This window comes from Microcebus murinus, chromosome 8, assembly GCF_040939455.1.
Source record: "Microcebus murinus isolate Inina chromosome 8, M.murinus_Inina_mat1.0, whole genome shotgun sequence".
NCBI lineage: Eukaryota > Metazoa > Chordata > Mammalia > Primates > Cheirogaleidae > Microcebus > Microcebus murinus.
The window spans coordinates 96,449,129-96,468,083 of NC_134111.1; the positions used below are offsets into that span (position 1 = coordinate 96,449,129).

The following is an 18,955-nucleotide window of genomic DNA, read 5'->3' on the forward strand; positions in this document are numbered from 1 at the left end:
TTAGTGAACAGTACGAAAGGGAGTCTTGGAGTCAGAGGTTTTCTTTGAATCACAAGTGCTTTTCTTTTTAGGGCCAAGTTTCTTCTTAGAATCTATTACAAGAATTGTATGAAATAATGGACATACAGACATAGCACAGTGCCTGATACATAATAGTTTTATTATAGTATGTTGCGAATAACAATGATGAATAAATACTATTGCCAATAATAATAAAATAATTGTTAATCTAAATAAAGTTTAATTAAATAAGATTAAATTGGATACAGGTTAATATTTTGTATTTTGTACACATAATACTTTCATCTGTTTATTTATTTTGTCTTATATTTTCCTTTAGACTGGTGCACCAACAGGACAATTTCCAACAGGAAGCTCATCAACCAATCCTTTCTTATAGCCTTATATAGACACTTTACTGGAACGAACTTTTATGTGGTCACATTACATCCTCTCCACCTCTTGCACTGTTGTCTTGTTTCACTGATCTTAGCTTTAAACACAAGAGAAGTCTTTAAAAAGCCTGCATTGTGTATTAAACACCAGGTAATATGTGCAAAACGGAGGGCTCCAGTAACAAGTTTTAACCTGTGAATTGGCAGAAAAAGGTAGCGGTATCATGTATATTAAAAATTGGCTAATATTAAGTTATTGCAGATACCACATTCATTATGCTGCAGTACTGTACATATTTTTCTTAGAAATTAGCTATTTGTGCATATCAGTATTTGTAACTTTAACACATTGTTATGTGAGAAATGTTACTGGGGAAATAGATCAGCCACTTTTAAGGTGCTGTCATATATCTTGGAATGAATGACCCCAAATCATTTTAACCATTGCTACTGGAAAGTTACAAAGTCAAAATTGGAAGATTTTATTCATTCTTGAATTTTTCCTTTCTAAAGAGCTCTTCTATTTATACATGCCTAAATTCTTTAAAAATGTAGAGGGATACCTGTCTGCATAATAAAGCTGATCATGTTTTGCTACGGTTTGCAGGTGAAAAAAATAAATATTAGAAAATATGCTATTGTTTTTGTGTTCTTGCTGCAATGCCTTTACCAAAGTGGCCTTAAATATGAGTAGTGAATTGAGAACATCTTGAATTCTTAAAAGATTTCTAGTGACTAACTTTTTATTAAAAGGCCATGTAGAAAATTTATTAAAACTACTTTGACTGCTATATTCAGGAATATGACAATGGTAAAGCATTTAAATGTAGCTTGTCAGATTTACTGTAATCCTTCTAATTTCTTTGCAACTTCTTAATTTTGGTAAATTTGTATATATAAAGAATTTGCATGTATGTGTATTTACCAATTTTTCTAAGTATCTTGAATTCTCAGACTGCAAAAGGCCTATTTTAACTATTGATTTTTTTAAAAAAAAATTGTCGTTGAATGTATTGGAAGTAGACATGCATTAACTGTGACATGATTGCACCTCAGTTTTTTTCTTTTTTGGACAAACTGATATAATCTATATGACATTTGTTTCTGTTTGTTTTTGGGGGGAAAGAAACTGGAACCCAGTGTTACCTTGAAGTCATGGAATACTTGTTTAAAAAGACAGAGTTACTAAGTTCAGTTATATCTTTTTTGTTAATATTCAAATTAACTTGTTTAAATATTTATGTATAAGTAATGCCTCATTCATCCAGAGATAATCTGGCAGTCTCATCAAAATGAAATTTAATTAAAAAACTTGGAATCGTTTTTTAAAAAATGCCTCTGAGCAAGCCACATGAGTCACAAAGTATATATGTTAGAACTCATGCATTTGTTTTTATGTGAGATTTTAATAATTTTGATTATTTGATTTCTCAGCCCATCACATATTAGCAGTTGAGAAGGGATGGCTTGAAAGGAAGGAAACTGAAAAAACTATGAGGAGCATACACTGTCCAAAAACATTTAGTGTAGGGACAGCCAGCCAGCCTGGAGGACATCACTGCTTTACGTCATCTTCTGAGAATTGTCCTTTATTATGCCTCTGGGTCATCAAGAAAGGGTGAATTGCATATGCAAATATGTAATACATGTTTGAAAAGTTTTATCTTAAAATGATTAAAATTTTTTAAAAAGCTTTGGTATTAAAAGAGGTAAACAGAAGTTTCCTCAAACATTTTATTCATGTTGAATGCCTTTTGCAATGATGACTACATGAGTTGTTGTAGTATTTTAAAATCTGTATAGTGTTTTAGACTTGTTAAAACATTGCTGTCCCGTGTACATCTAGCTCAACGTCTGGTTTATTGGAACCATTTTGATAAGCAAGATGACTGGAAAATCTCTACCCCTTTCTGAGCAGTATATGCTTCTTCTCTTAGAATTAAATGAATGCTGCACAGGTCCAGATGTATGTTGGTATAGCCTTGAAATGTCTCTACATTTTGGGGGACTTCTTCAGCCCCTTTTTCATGGAGGGAAAACTTAGGAAATGTCTTCGAATTTCTGTTTTAGATTGTATTGGATCCCAATTAATTCATATGTACAAAGTTATGCTATATAATTGTAGGCCATTATCCAAATAACCCACCAGGCTTTCCATCTAAGAAGTAAATTAAATAGTTGTTATCAAAATAATTTTGAAGACTATTTTTTTCTGGGTATATCTTGACATTTGTAATTCAGTGGGAACACTTTTAAATGAGTGCTATAAAATCAAAATGTTTAGTTTAAGAGATCCAGCTTTAGAGTGGTTTCTCTAATGATATTTACTGTTTATTTTTTAAAATCTGTTGTTATATCTTGATATTTATATTTGCTTCTAGTTTTATATAGACTGTCAAAATTCTATTGAGTACTAGAAAGGTGACAGGGTGACAAGACTGAAGACCTTCAAACTTCCTGAATTACTAGTTGAATCATTTGCTTTCTTGTTCTATTTTTGTTTGGGAAAGAAATTTGTCTTTTCTTTTAGGGTGACAAACTTTGTTGATACAGTTTAAAGGTATGTTTTGTTCTTATTTTTTGAAATAGAGAATATTTTATTCTCTATTTTTATGAAAATGGAGATTAGGTTATTACTTCCTTCCTTAAAATAAGCCCTTCTGTAAATTTGAAAAAGCTTTACCTGTGAAGTACCCTTGCCCCCAGTACATACCCTCTTTGGTACAGTTCCTGTAAACTGGCAGAATGGGGAGTGTAAACTGGCTGCTGCTTTACCACTGTACCAACAATTCTGAAACATTTTGGTTTCCGGACTATAACTCTTAAAAATTATTGAAGATCCTCAAAGTGCTTTTGTTTATGTAGCTTACATCTATCATAATTTACTGCATTAAAAATTAATACTGAGAAATTTAAAACATGATTGTTCATTTAAATATAACAATAAATCCACTAGTTGTTAACCTAAATAACATTTCTGGTGAAAAATAGTTGTTTTCCATAACAAAAACTAATGAGAGCAGGAGCATTGTTTTATATTTTGCACATCTTTTGAAATATCTGGCTTAATAAAAGCAGTGAGATTCTCATACTGCTTTTGCATCTTTTTTTTTTTTAAATATCACACAGCACATAGACAACAGAAAACTCCATTGTGCACTTGTGAAATCTTGAGAGTGAAAAAGACATATGACATCTTAGTATTATTATGAAAATATTTTAACTCTGTATAGCCCTTCAAAGGGTCTTGGACCCTTCAAGAGTCCCCAGACCACACTTTGAGATCCACTATACTTTAAATTTGTGTGTTTCTAGAATAGTATTTACTAGTAGGGTGAACATACTACTACTTGAATCTCTGAGTTTTTTTGTTTGTTTGATGGGATAAATGGAAATTGCAAACTTTTTAACATTGTTTACTTCAAAGTAATAATACTGGTGGTATTAATGGAGTATGGTTTATTAAGCCCTTTCAGTGTATCACACACTACTTGCCAAACATTTTTCATATATCATCTCATACAGTCCCTGCAGTGGACCTATACTTTCAGAATGAAAGAAGAAGGCATAGAGAGAGGTTAAGCTAGTGATAGCTTTTGCCCTACAGAGCAAGTATTTTATTATTGGATTAAAATGCTATCACATTATATGTGAATAGATTCTTTGTTAATCTTTTGAAATTATGAGAAAGTTACATTCTACATCTTAAATATATATAAAAACCTAATCATTTAATTTCAGTTCCTTTCATAATTTGATGAAATTAGTACAGCTTATTCTCTAGGGTTTTATTTAAACTTTAGAAGTAAATGAATAGGGTAATGAGTGGAGCATGTGTTAAAGTGAAGATGCATCTGAAGTATCACCATGACTTCTATTTTGTGAGCATTCCACCTTTATTGATGTAGTTTGTACCCTATACAATATTAAAATTTACTTTTAATATGATGTTATTAAAATTTGTATTAAATTAACCTGTTGTATTGATTTCATCCTCATTAGTTAAGCTTCGCTTTGTATATTTTAAAATACAGCGTTATTAAACTTTTTATGCGGTTGTATTTGAACAAATATATGACCATGATGTAATCAGTGTTGTGCTGGTGAATATTAACAGCCGTCTTTCATGAAAGAGAAAGGTCCCTGTTTTGTAGTGTTTATTGATGTTTGTGGTGTAAGTATTCTCACCACAGCTGATTTTACCAACCAGTCTGATTTCATTAAACGTAGTTTGAGTGTCTCTCAAGCCTTTGTAAGCCAGCTCCAGCACAGCGCTGACATGATTCCACGGCTCATTTGTTAAATTTGTTGGTCATTTGATGATTATACCCAATATTTAGAGAGCTTTTGTTTTATATTGTCGATTCATTCAGCAAGCATTTGGATGCTAGTTCATTTCTAGAAATATGCTGGGCACTGAGGTATTTATTCGCAAAAGACTCAAGTATTTGGAACCCTGTTTTTAAAGTCTTAAGTGTTAGTATAGGAGTTGCAGATTCTCAATTCTGTCTGCAGGTCTGCTTTTTGGCCAGCACAGTGTTTTAAAACGTTGGATTTTGATTCCAACTTTTTACAGTGGGGCATGCACTCTTAATGTGGCAACTAGCGTTCTACTTCAGATATTCTTAGCCTCAAACATTCTGTGCTTTTCAAGGCCTTTGTGTTGTCAAATCCTGAAAACAGTAAAGGTAGAAAATGTTCTTATGCCACCTCTTATTGTGGTATTGGAGTCAGTGTGTAAGGTTTGAGTCAATCATGGTATTTTTCCAGTAAACAGTTTTGCCAAGAATGTATACCCTATAACCTCTATCCAATCTGCTTGTTTTATGCCAATGGATAAGAATTTAATGTTGATTTAAATGTATTTTTGAAATCTGTGCTTGTCCAACACACAGGACAGTAGGGGTTAATGAAAATAGAATTGTTGTGATATAGGCTTTTGTAAAAAGAAAAAGCAGTCGTGGATAAAATATTTTAATTGGTGCTTAAAATGCCCATCTATTAATTTGTATTGTTTCTCTGAAATTGTGATTAGACATTTTACAAGTTACAGTTTGAGCAATGAGAGTACAATTTGAATTCTAAATTCTCAGCATTTTCCCTCAATCTTGAATGGTGGGAAAGAGGAATAAAACACTGGGAAGCCTTCTAATTTTGACAGTATGATCATGAACTAAAGGCAGCAAGGGATTGTAAACTAATCTTAATATAGTTAATGTTTAATAGAATGCTTTGGGTACAATCAGGTTTTTTAAAGACTTTGAGGTTTTTTTTTGTAATATGTTTTATGATTTTTAAAAATTATGCAGTATGCAAAAGGTATAAAGTGAAAAAGTATGGGTCTCTCTGTGACTTTATTCTCACACCCCAAAGGAATATAATTGCTTGTATTCTTGTATAATCTTTCAGAAATGTTATCATTTATATATCTATATATATATATGCCTCTCACTGTCCTTTCTTATTTTAAATGTTCAGTTTTGTGACTTGGTTCTTTCTGTTTAACTTGATTATCTTTCCATATTACCATATCCAGCTCTAATTCATTATTTTAATGGTTCTAGGATTCCATTATATGGATGTCCCTTTGGAAGAACATTTGCTTATAGACTTTTCTACTAAAAATATTGTTACAACGAGAATATCCTTATGCATTATGAAGATTACTCTTGATTCTGCCTGGCTAGAAACTTTCAATAAAATAGATATCATTTTATTTTGAGGCTTACCGGCTGTTTAAGTATGATCTTGTGCTTCTATTTAAGAAATTCTTCTACTTAAGGAAGAGAAAAATTTTTCAGATTGACTTGAGATATTTGAAAAATCCTGTGCTTTTAATTAAACTGTAAAGGCAGTCAGTTCGTTGAGAGATTGTGCAGGTTCACATCTATCTTGCACCTTAATTTTTCCATTGTCTCTACCCATAACTCTTGGAGTTTCTATAAGTGTGGTTTGGGGTTATTATTATTTATTTTACTATTTGTTGTATTGTGCCTTTGCTTATCTACATTAGCCTAGACTATCCCTTATTTTTAAGAAGAGAAAATTACAGCAAAATCTATTTTTGGCGCAACCATGTTTTTCATTATTTCTTCAAAATTAGCTTTTGTTGCTTTAGATTAGAGATCAGAAATTTCTTAATATGTATTTACCATTAGTCAAGCACGGGATTATATTTTCTGCAAAAATTTTTTAAATGAAGAATACTTTTTCTAACAGCTGATAGAAAGTACCTTGTACTTTACGATTAGAAATAGGGAACAAGGGAACTTTTTCTGAGAATTTCCAAAGAAAGTGTAAGAGGACTGTTTGGAAAAAATACACCAAGATTTTTGAAGACCAATTTTAGTGCAGGATGTGATTTTAAGGTATCGGATGAAAACTTGGAGGTGATTTCAATATTCACTTCTAAAATACTTTAGTAGATAAATTTGGTTAAGTTCTTGTTCATTGTGAAAGATTGTTGGAAGAATTTTTTTCAAAATAAAGACTTCTGATTTTGTATACCATTTGAGAATAGCCTCTTTAAATGAATGTGTCACGTTATAATAAGACATCAGGAATTTGGAAGAAGAATCTTTGTTCCTTTCATCATTCACATGTATTCTTATAAAGCAACTCATGCATCTACTTCCAGCTTATCGTTTTTTATTCCATTAGTAGTTACACATTATTAACTGCCTTTGCTACTTTTTCCCTGCTTTGTAAATTACAAAACATCTGCATTGTTAAAAAATAGGACATATTTGTTACTTCCAGTATTCTTTTTTCCCTTGTAAAGACTGACCTTTTTTCTTGAGATACAAATTATTGAAGGTTGAGCATTGTAATGGGATTTTACCTACGCTACTACCTATAAAAATCAAAAAGGTAAATAGTGAACTGCCCCAGTTCTTCACACCCCTGTTCTTATTTCCCTGTAGTAGTCAATATTATTTCTTATGGATCCAACCTGATTATTCTGTACATTTTTGTTTTTTAAGTTATTTACATTAACCATTACCAGAACACAGAAAAAATTTAGTTTCCTTAGACTCAGGTGAATATTACCCAAACCACCACAACTCTGGGTTTGGGCAGAGGACAGCAAGAACTAATGTTTGCTTTTAGACTCTTTAATGAGAAAAGATCTTTTTATCCATTTCAATTTTTTTCTTAAGTGGTATGCTAATGATTTTTACTGAACTCTTGAGGGTTTGGGGCTCTGTGAAAAATATTAAACCAGTCAAGTTTCCTGTGTTCCAGTCAAGTTCTGCCATTAACTAGCATTTGGGTGGGGAATTTAGATAATTTCAGTTCCCCAACTTTAATATGAGATCTTTTCCAAATGTTCAAACAAGATTCTCATCAGCCATTTGTAATATGTGTTTAAATTAGACTGTTATGTGCTTTGGAAATTAAAATTAAAAATTTCCAAGTAGTTGTTAGATTCAACATATGAAACTGATGTTTTTGTAGATCAAAAATAGCTAAGTATCAATAACTTCGTAGAGTTTAAGCTAAAGCATGGAAACCATTTGTTAAAAAACAACTCGTGCCATGTACCTCATATAATTGATATTTCATTTAGTGGACACAAATCTGTTAAGGCAGTATTTGTCACAAGGAAACTGACATGTGTTCACTTGGCCAAGATTACACAGCTGGTTAGTAAAGTAGAATTCTGTCTGACTTAAGATTTCTCCTTTCAACATCTGTATTGTATTCCTATTTCGAATCTCCTAGTTCTAGCAGTTTTAATAAGGAGTATGGATTTTTTTTCTGTTTTTTTTTTTGTGTGTGTGTGTGTGTCCCAAAACATTCCTACATAGATTTTTATTTTTTTAAACCTGGCGTTATTGGACATCAAAACAACTATTCAGCTTTCTTACCCCAAATAATCCAGGATTTTTTTTTTCCATATTTGCTTCTTGCCCACATGAAATATTGCATTGTGGTCATAGCCATTTAATTTTAATGTGCTTTTTTCCACATGACAATTTATTTCCAAACAAAATACATTTACTGCTTTTTCTGATTGTGAAAATATATACTAATTATAAAGAATCTGAAAATATAGAGAAGTGTTTTTTTAAAAAAACTGTGCAGGTATATTGTTAATTAGTACTTCTAGACTTTAATAAATAAATAAAAGGGATCTCATAGAATGGGATCCATATCATGCTTAGTATTTTGCAACCTTTTCCTCAGTACATCATGGGTTTCTTTCAATGCCAAATATAGATCTACAGTCTCTTCTAATGTTTCATTATATGGAGTTCTCAAAATTAATACCCATGACAAATTTTGAGATTGTTTCCAATATTTCAACGTCAGAAATTTTACCTGTTTTTTTGTACACATGATTTGGGGTCATGTTTTCTTAGAAGTAGAATTGGTGAGTGAACAATGTGCATCTCAGACATTTTCTATATTGCAATGTAGTCTTCGTGGTCATTTGTCTTTTTTCATAATTAATTGGATACCACATATTATGTCTTGGATTATGTCTTGCACTAAATTTTTATAAATTATTCACTATTGGCTTATAAGGATTAACATCATCTACTGAACTAAATTACTATTTAAAGAAATTGTTTTCATTTATGCAAATACCAAAAAGGCATGTAGTCCATTTTTACTCCAGTTCTTTTTAATGATTGCTAACTAAGGGATATGAAATAATGCCACATCTTTCTTTTCCTTTTTCAATTACTGGTGAGGTTGATTTTTTTTTCATGATTTCCTTGTTACATTTTCTCATTTATGAATTATCTTAAAAAGTTCATTTTAAGGTATTGTGTCACCTTAATTTGCATTTTTATTCATATTCTCATATATTGCTTTGGGATTACAGAAGCGCAAACTAGGTCTTTTCCATTGCTAATGATGTCACTTAACTTTTAGGCAGAACAACCTAATCTGTAATCAGAGGATTTAAAAATCTAGATAACTGCTACATTTCCTTCTGTTTCATAATGTTTTTTTTTTTAATCAGAGAAGGATAACTTACTCAGATCCTCTAGTTGTATTGATCATTGAGTTTATAAACTCTGTATCTGCTACACACAGAAATGGCTGTTTTTCTTTGGGGTGTTTTACTATGATGTGTCTGAATATAGGTGTTTGTTTTTAATTTTTGCATGGAATTTGGTATGCTCCTTGAATCTTAATTGCTGTTTTTTTTTTTTAAAACCCCGCACAAGTTTTTAGCCATTGTATTATCTTCAAATGTTATTTGCCTCATTCTCTTCTATAGTAACTTCTAAGGTTAACAAAAGTTGTAAAGAAGGAACTCAATAAAATTCCTTGAAAGATTTTAAACATTTAAAATGTATTGTTATCAATTCTGACTAAATGTCCATAAAATTACCACAGAAGACGACTTATAAATTTACAATATGTAAGTCATGATATGATTTTAGAACAGTACAGTTCCTTTCAGCCTTATTATTTCAGTTACTAACTATGTATGGCTAGCCCTCAGAATAGAGAAACTACCAGGCCTTTTGGATAAGATTTCCTCCTAAACTGTGGGAACTTTAGAGAAATTTGCAAATTCCAGGGGGCCATTCAGAGACTTTCAATATTTTTTTTAACTTAGAAATAATACTTCTTAAAATGCAGAACAATTTTGACTTTTTAAGTGTTATCTGAGAATTCCTGTAATTCTCACAACCTTGTATGTAAGTATGATTTTTGTTTTACTAGACAAAAGAAGCTTAGCAACGATGGCTTACTTGTTCAAATAAAGGAAGTGGCAGAACTGAGCTTTGAACCCAGCTCTCCAATTCCGTAGCAGGTGCTCAGAACCACTCCACCGACGTGCTTCGAAGGGACTGGTGATCCAGGTGGGGGAAGTGTGATGTGTATACAAGTGCAAGTCCAAGGCAGGGAAGTGGGGCTGCAGAAGAACAGGGGACATCTCAGTCAGACCCAGTACAGATGTGTGAAAGAGTAGTAAAGGAGTAGTAGAATTCAAGACTGAGGGGCAAGGGTGTGAAGGAAGCAGGAGGAAGAGAAGTGTGTATATTGTGGGTATGTTAAACTGATGGACAAGCAACTGTATGGAAACAAGTTGGACAGTTTTTCCCAGGTCATTTGACTAGATGGTGTGTGTGTGTGTGTGTGTTCGCATGCACGCACACACTGTAGGAGTACTTTGTTGCAAAACATTTCTGTACTAGATTGCTGTGGCATGAAGAAGAGATGGAAAGGGGTCTAAGAGTCAATAATAATTGTGTTTAAAATCTGTGCAAAATAGTATTAGGTTGGAATTCTCTACAGCACATACCACCCAAGGCATTAAAAATGATCACAATTATTTGCTCTCAACCTGTGGTTTGAGGACCTGCAGCCTGGACGTGGTCAACTGGGAGCTTGTTAGCCATGCTGAATCTCAGGCCCCATCCCAGGTTGGTAAATCAGAATCAGCATTTTAATGCAATCCCCAGATGATTTGTATGCAAATTCAAGATCAAGAAGCACTGATTTAGGTCCTGTGTTAGATACGTCATTTTTGTATCTAGCTTTTAAAGTCTGTATAAAAGTTAATTTGTTATGCTAAAATTGCTCTGGAGAATTTTCAAAAGTAGGTTAAAAAAATTCATTTATAGAAATTCTGTAACAGTACATGTGGATTAAGTTCTCTTTTAAGTGTGTTCAGTTTTAGTTGTGTTTCCAGGAATTAGGAGTCCATGCAGAGAGTATTTTATTTATGAAGTAGTAAAGAAATATGCAAGTATCACCCTCACACCCATAAAGGCCTGAGGTAGGTGATGCCGCACAACCAAGGTATGTGTAATGGCGGTAGGGTTTTCCTCTGGAGGGTGTTGTGGAAGAAGACAGTTGGAAGTTTGCAGGTGTCACTGTCGCTGTGAAGCCGGCCGCTGGAAGAGGGAAGGAGGCTCTGCAGATGACAGAAGCACCTGAAGGCACCGGAAGTCTTTCTTGGTGCCGGTCCTCATTGGAGCAGTTAGCTCAGAAGAGTGGTGGCAGGGACTGGAAACTGGCTGAAGAGAGGCAGTCCTATGGTGATATGAAGGAAATGGTGTTTAAGATGGTTTTTCTTGTACCCTATTTACTTTTGAAATTTAAAAGCAATCACTTCACAGATCTGTTGTGTTTTTACAAAAATAAAGTGTTTATTGAATAAAAATTTTAAAGGAAGTCCTCCCACCCCCAAAATACACTTAACCTCATCACCCTGAGATCAACATTGAGTTGTGTATTTCCCCCCAGCTATTTAGTGTGTATTTAGTATGTGCATTCTATATAATTGTTTTCTTGTGTGCAATTTATGTATTATCTGCTCTCAAAATGTAATAATTCGTAAGTACCTTTTCCCATTATGAAATAATGTACAAAACTATAATAACTGCACTAAATGTCTCTTGCAGCATAAATTTCTTCACCAGTGGTCTGCAGACTTTAAATGTCTATATAGTGTATGTTTTAGACTTTGCAGGCCATATGGTCTTTGTCCCAATTACTAGACTGCCCAAGTAGAGTGAAAACAGCCATAAGCAATATGTAAATGAGCTCAGGAATTTTTTTCAGTGAAACTTTACTTACAAAACCAGCCTGCAGGTCATAGTTTGTCCGCCCCTGTTGAGTAGAGCCTTTAGGTTATTTGCATTCTTTCTGATCATGAGCCATACTTTTGGCATCTTTGCCCAACTGTATAGTTTGCACATAGATTAATCCCCACAGTGGATGTTAGTGGGCCAAAGGCTATGCAAAAGATTAAGTCTTTTAATTCACATTTAGTTCTCTAGAAAGTTTTCCCTACTTAAGGTTCCTACAAGCTTTTGAGAGTGTTTATGCCTCTGGAACATTGATAACACTACTTTTTTAAAAAAAAAATTGTCAATTTGATAGTTTAAAAGTGTCGTCTAATATTGCATTTTATGTTTCTTGTATTACTTGAGAGGTTGATCATCTTTTCATGCTTTGTGAATTACCTTTTCATGAGATTTACCCTCTTTCCTAGTATGGTCACTTTTGATTCGAAATCGGACATTTCATATTTAATGACCTAATATGTTTCATTTCTCTTTGTTCTTCCTAGTCTTCTGGACTCTCTGAAAAGGAATAATTATACATTTTACTGTAAAATTAATACACTTTCATGCTGGATCACAGATCAGTAAACTACTGTACTGCTTGCTGGATAAATCTGGCTTGCCACCTGTTTTGTAAACAAAAAGCTTTTTTGGCATAAAGCCACACCCATTTTTTACATATTGTCTGTGTTCTCATCCTGCACTGAGAGTTGTGACAGATCTATGGACCACAATATCTAAAGTGTTCCTTTACAGAAAAACTTTGCCAATGCTTACTCTAGCTAATTAGGTAAATACAGAAAGTATAACAAATTTAAATTGTCCATAATTTCACTTTTTATATGTCCATTTGTGTGTGTACATCTTACACATCAAAATGTAAAGTGGTTTATATGGGTATATGCAATTTTGAGCCATATATTATGTCATTAAATATTGGAAAAACAAGAATTTTAATGCCTGCTTAGTATTTCATAACATAGATATGTAGTTATTTATTAAATAGTCCTGTTTCCAGTTTGCATTAGTATAAGTATTTTAATAAATATCCTTATACATAAATTTTTTGTGGTTTTTTTTGAAAGACAAATTTCCAGGTATATATTTATTTTCCACGTATATTCCAGGTATATATTTCCAGATAGACTTATTGGAATTAATCTATTCAAGATTCTTATTTCATTCTCACTTCCAAATTGCCCTTTAAAGACATTTAAAGTTTATACTCCCACCATTACGATGTGAATGTTCATTTTCCTTGATTCTTACTAGTATGAGATTTTAAAGTGGTCTTACACTAGTAAGCAAAACACGATGTCTCATTATCATTAGAGAAGCTGACTATTTTTCCAAATGTTAATTTGCTTGTTCTAGTTCCTCTTTTTGGATTTGCCTATTCATGTCCTTAACACATTTAATTGCTTATGCAAATGCAACATTTTTTTCTACTTGGAAACATTTCATTCCCCAATGCTAATTCCAAATGTAATTTTATTACTGTCAACTGTATCTCGAATCTACTTATGCACGTCTCTGCTTAGCATGGTATTTATTCATGTGCTTCCCCACTAGGTAGTGCTCTCTTCCATGGCAGTAGCTTTGTGCCGGTTACCTTTGGATTACTATGACCACCACTGGCTGGGCATGTGCTAGACACTCAATAAATGTAGCTTGGATGAATGAGTGGTTTTTGGATCAACTAATGGGAAAATAAGAATTAGCACTGGTAAAGTAACAGTCCTTAAAAGAGTTACCATTCCATACTTTTTGAAAATGTTATCAGCACAAATATCAAGTATGTACTATGAGCCAGGAATCAAATAAGGTACTGGGATTTAACAGTAAATAATATATAGTGCCTGTCCTGAAATCAAGTGGGAAACTTGGAATTACAGTAGGATATAATCTACAGTATAGTCAGGAACACAGACACAGTGCTCAATGAAATAAGAGCTACAACAGAGGCTCAGGTGCTATGGATACAGGTGGAAAAGGCCAACCCCAAACTAGAGCATTGAGAAAGGTTTTCTATGGGAAGAAATAGCCAGCTAAGTCTTAAAGAATGAGGAAAGTTTATCTAGTTCAGTGTCAAGAGAAATGCAGGCATTGAGATCACCTAGTGCAAAGGTGTAGGGCTTGCAGGAAACTTGGGGCTTTAGAAGAATTTCAAAGTATGGGGAAAATGGAAACTGGAAGCAAAATGATGAGAGATCAGATAGAAGCCAGATCTTGAAGGGCTTCCTGTGCCATTTCAGGAGTTTTGACTTGTTTTAGGGTAGTATGGAAGAGGAGTGGTTAAGCATTGAAGGGTTCAAAGCAGTTGAATTTGATCAGGTTTATAATTTAGAAACATGATTTTGGCTGCAGAGAGGAGAATGGATTTACTGCAGGAATAAGACTGGAGGCAAAGAGGAGGTCGTTTTAGTAATTTATGTAGCTTGAGCCAACATAGTGGGGAGATGGTGTCTGGTTTAAGGATACAGGAAAGAGCAATCACTCGTGACTCTTGACTTCTGGCTCAGACAATTGGATGGAAGCGAGTTAGAGAAGCAGTTGGAAGGGAAGACGATGAGTGTAGTCTAAGACATGTTTCTGAAAGTCTTACAGGTAAATTAATCAGGAGAAGGTCACAGAGACTTAGGTGAAAGGTCTGAGCTGGAGAAAAGCATTTGAGTCTGGGCATTCTTAGCATGTGGAAGCCAATTAAGTTTACAGAAGAGCTTCCAGCTTCAAGTAATGGGGGTGGGGTGTAATTCCTCTCTGACCAACCCTCCCATAAATAATGGAATTCTGGAAAAATACTGAAAACAGTTATCTGAAGGCACTGGAGAGCAAGCAGTAGCAGGTACAAATGGAAGGGGAGTTGGCAGTTGGAGGAAGGCAATAGCACTGAGTTTCCTGTCTGGAGACTGCCTGAGCACAGGCCCCAGTCAACTTTGTGTGGAACAGCTAAGACTTGACAAAAAATAAATAACTGTAGCTGAATTCTACTTATATATCTGATTGAACTTTGTATACACAAGGCAGACTCCAAGTATCCCAGCTCTGTTGCCCAGACTAGAGTTGAGTGCCCTGGCATCAGCCTAACTCACAGCAACCTCAAACTCCTGGGCTCAAGCCATCCTCCTGCCTCAGCCTCCCAAGTAGCTGGGACTACAGGCATGTGCCACCATGCCCAGCTAATTTTTTCTATATATTTTAGTTGTCCAGCTAATTTCTTTCCTTTTTTTTTTAGTGGAGATGGGGTCTTGCTCTTGCTCAGGCTGATCTCTCGAACTCCTAAGCTCAAACGATCTGCCTGCCTTGGCCTCCCAGAGTGCTAGGATTACAGGTGTGAGCCACCGTGCCTGGCCAATATATTCCTTTTTATACCTTTAGCTGTATGGAGAAACTCTTTAACACTCAACAATAAAAAGAAAAACCAACCCCCCAAAATGAGCAAAGGATATGAATAGACATTTTCCCAGAGAAGAAATGGCCAATAATAAATACATGACAAAACGCTCAACATCATTAGTCATTAGGGAGACACAAACCAAAACCACCAGGAGATACTGCCTTGCGCGTTCTGGGATAGCCAGTGTCAAAAAGATGGACAGTAACAAGTGTTAGCAAGGACGTAGAGAAGCTGGAACCCTCACACATTGCTGTTGGAGATGTAAAGAGATGCAGCTGTTTTGTAGACCAGTTTGGCAGCTCCTCAAAAAGTTAAACATAAGACTTACCATACGACCCAGCAATTCCACTGCTAGCCATATATACCCAAGAGAAATAAAAACACTTCTATAAAAAAATGATATGTACAAATGTTCATAGCTACATTGTTTATAAGAGCCAAAAAGTGAAAATAACCCAAATGTCCATCAACTGATAAATGGATGAATGCATTGTGGTAAGAGCATGCAGTGGAATAGCATTCAGCCATGAACAGGAATGGAGCCCTGACTCATGCCGGAACGTGGACGACCTTCAAAAACATTATACTAAGTGAAAGAAGCCAAACACAAATGGTCACATGTATATGACCCCATTTATGCAAAATGTTCGGAATAGGCGAATCCAGAGAGACAAGAAGTAGAACAGTGGTTGCCAGGGCCGGGGGACAGGAAGGAATAGGAAAAGACTACTAATGGGTACAGAGCTGCTTTACCAAGTGATAAAAATATTCTGAAATTTAACAGTGAATTGTGTGAATATACTAAAAACCATCGAATCGTATACTTTCAAAAGGTACATTTTATGACACATGAATTATAAATAAATTTTTTAAATGCAAAAATAAAATAACTGTTTATATGGATAAAATATTCAAATATTTATCCTGCTCTCCCAGACTCTGGGGACTCGATCTGAATCCCCGGCACAGCACCAGCAAGCGGTAGAGTGCAGACACTCAGATTTTCTGAGGAGCAATTCAACAAGTGACTGGGGGAGTGAGCTAAATGCAGATATCCTGAATAAAACTGCTTTGACTCTTTCCCCAGGGGTGAAAACTTGGGTCCCTGTGACTCATTTCCCAGCGGTGACGTCTGCCCTCCCTAGCCGGGTCTGTTGTTCCCCTTTCCAGAGTGGCTTCTGCCACCAGCCACTTACCCAACACGGGCCACTTGCTCGGGGGACGCTGCGATGAGCAGCCCAGTCCTAGTGATCATGTCCCAGCACTTTGTTGGATCCTTCGTATGGGACACCGTGACAACACGGATGGAGAAACCAGATGGAGCGTTTCTGTAACGAAAGAATCCAACTACTTTTACTCTCTCAGGTACGGGTTTGGGGAGGAAGAGAAGATGCAAATGGCCACGAGAACACAGGGCTGGCAGGAATAGCTGAGGTACAAATGGCAAATCATCCTGCCCTAGTTTGGAAAGAACCTGATATCTATGTTTCCCTGCTACTTTTTATGTAATAGTAAGCTGACACTGCTCAAATCAAGAGCTTAGTTGTCCTTCACATGTTCCCTGATAAGTTGATTCTCCTGATCCAGAAAGAACGAAGACTGCTAGTAGATACTACTAAGATACACGAAGGCAGCTAGATAGCTCCGCCCAGTCATCTGCCCTTGTTTTTCCAGCAACCCACCGTTTCTGTGACGCTGCCGGGGTTCGTAGAGTGTGGGCTGTGGAATCTCTCAAATCTGGATTCCAATCCCAGTCCATACCTAAGAAGACTTGCAATTTTGGCAGCTTATTTATTAATCAGTTCCTGAATGTTGGTGTTTCCATGTGTAAAATGTGGATGGTGATAATGACCTTTCATGGTTGTCATCAGAATTACATGAGAGGGATGTGTGTATGCCCTCAGTAATGCTACTGTCAGTATTATTCAACTATTATGAAACTATTCCTAACTATCCATGTGAGTTTTATTTTCAAGTTTTTAATTGTTCAAAGTCTAAATTTCTTTTAAGTCTGAACTAAGTTTTACAAATAAGATTAAGGTCTATCTGCTTACATTAATTTAAACTACAATTCTAGCATTATCTGCTTAATCTCTCCCCACAGAAATAAATTTGACTGAAATTGCTTCACACATGACCTGTATGTATCGAGTGACTAAAAATGAAATCTTTAATCCAGACCAAATGAAAATAACCCCTTCTACCCTCTTTAGACAAATCGGTAATTCCCTTAATAAGCATGTATCCAGGGAGTATTTTCTAGTAAAAATGGAGCATTCTGCTTTGTCATGGAACTCACTTAAGAATTTAAGAGCTGGAAGGGACCCTTGGGAGAGTCTGACCTCCCACGTTTACAAGGAAAGAAATAGAGGCTTAAAAAGGTTTTGTGACTTACCGACAGGCAGACAGCTGTATAGTGATACAGACAAAACCTGACCCTACGGCCTCCTGCTCCCATTTGATGCTCCTTCCAGGGCACCAACTCCTGTACTGAGAAAAAGACAAAATAGTGAAGTGGCTCTATGCCCTTAAAACTCTGTGTCAATGTCTTGACATTGACCTGTCTGAACACTCCAGCGCACGTCGTCTGACCCACCCTGCTCCGTCAACCTTACAACACCCAGGCTCTCTCTTGACTTCAAGTTCAAAGGCTTCGTAAAGCTGCCGGTGGTGCTTATTCCCTCCCACCTGGCATTCCCACGGTCTTATTACAGGGCTGGTTACTTCCAGGCAAAGGTACTCAGCCCATATGTTAGGGCTCCCATTTAGAAGTGTTTGATGAAGATTTTGTTCCTACCTGTTGGCTCCTAGTGGGTTAGCAGTGTTGCCCAGACACCTGTTTTATGTTCCTTTCCATGGCTGTTAGTTTCCAATTCTTTATTCTGTTCTGTGTTAGAATAACTCGGAGAGAAAAGAATATCCGCTAACATTCTCCTTGAAAAATAGCGATTTGGAAGAACTTGGGTCCTGGGAGAAAGGTGTATCTCTTTGTTCTTGTTGACAAAACTTTTTACCTCTGGTCCAAGAAGCTGGTGGCTGACTTGAACAACGGAACTGCCCCTGAGTCTCATGTAGCTGCACAGCGATCCCAGACTGGGTACTGGGTGGCTGTCGTCTGCAGGTGGGAGACGACCGGTGGGAGACAGACAGTTAGATGGAGCATGTTATGAAGTATCCACATCAATTAGACATTTTAGATAACTTCATTGCAAAGGTTTTCTTTTCATTGCCCAACTATTTGGCCTGGGTGTTGGTTTTTGTTTTTGTGTTTTGATAACACAGTTTTGCTTGTATCTAATTATGTCTTTTTTGTAACAAACAATAAAAACTATAATAACAAAAACTCTAAGGGAATTGAGGAGGTGATCACCTTAATATCTTTTGTAAATTGTATTAGCATGATTTTATAATAGCAGGGAATACAAAAAGGAATGTCTGCTTTCAAAATGGCTTTATTTCCATCATCTGCTCTGTTGACCTCCTGGAACCTTGGTAGACCCCAGAGGTCACTTGGCCACCCCTTTTACAAACCATTGATTTTATATGAATGAAATTCAATGTATTTTTATGAGGCTTTCCTTTCTCTGCTGTTTTAGATGATGTGTCTTTTAAAAAAAAAC

General features: G+C 35.3%; 1 protein-coding gene across 10 annotated transcripts in view; it reads left to right on the top strand.

Annotated features, from left to right (window-relative positions):
- AGFG1 (ArfGAP with FG repeats 1) overlaps positions 1–1,028 on the top strand; it is a 67,312-nt gene extending 66,284 nt beyond the window's left edge. For all 10 annotated transcript variants that reach the window (XM_076005997.1, XM_076005996.1, XM_012749431.3 and 7 more), the window contains one exon: positions 341–1,028. In XM_076005997.1, coding sequence (XP_075862112.1) covers positions 341–400 — 60 coding nt within the window. In that variant the 3' untranslated portion in view covers positions 401–1,028. The remainder of the gene's footprint in view (positions 1–340) is intronic.
- The last annotated feature ends 17,927 nt before the right edge of the window (positions 1,029–18,955 follow it).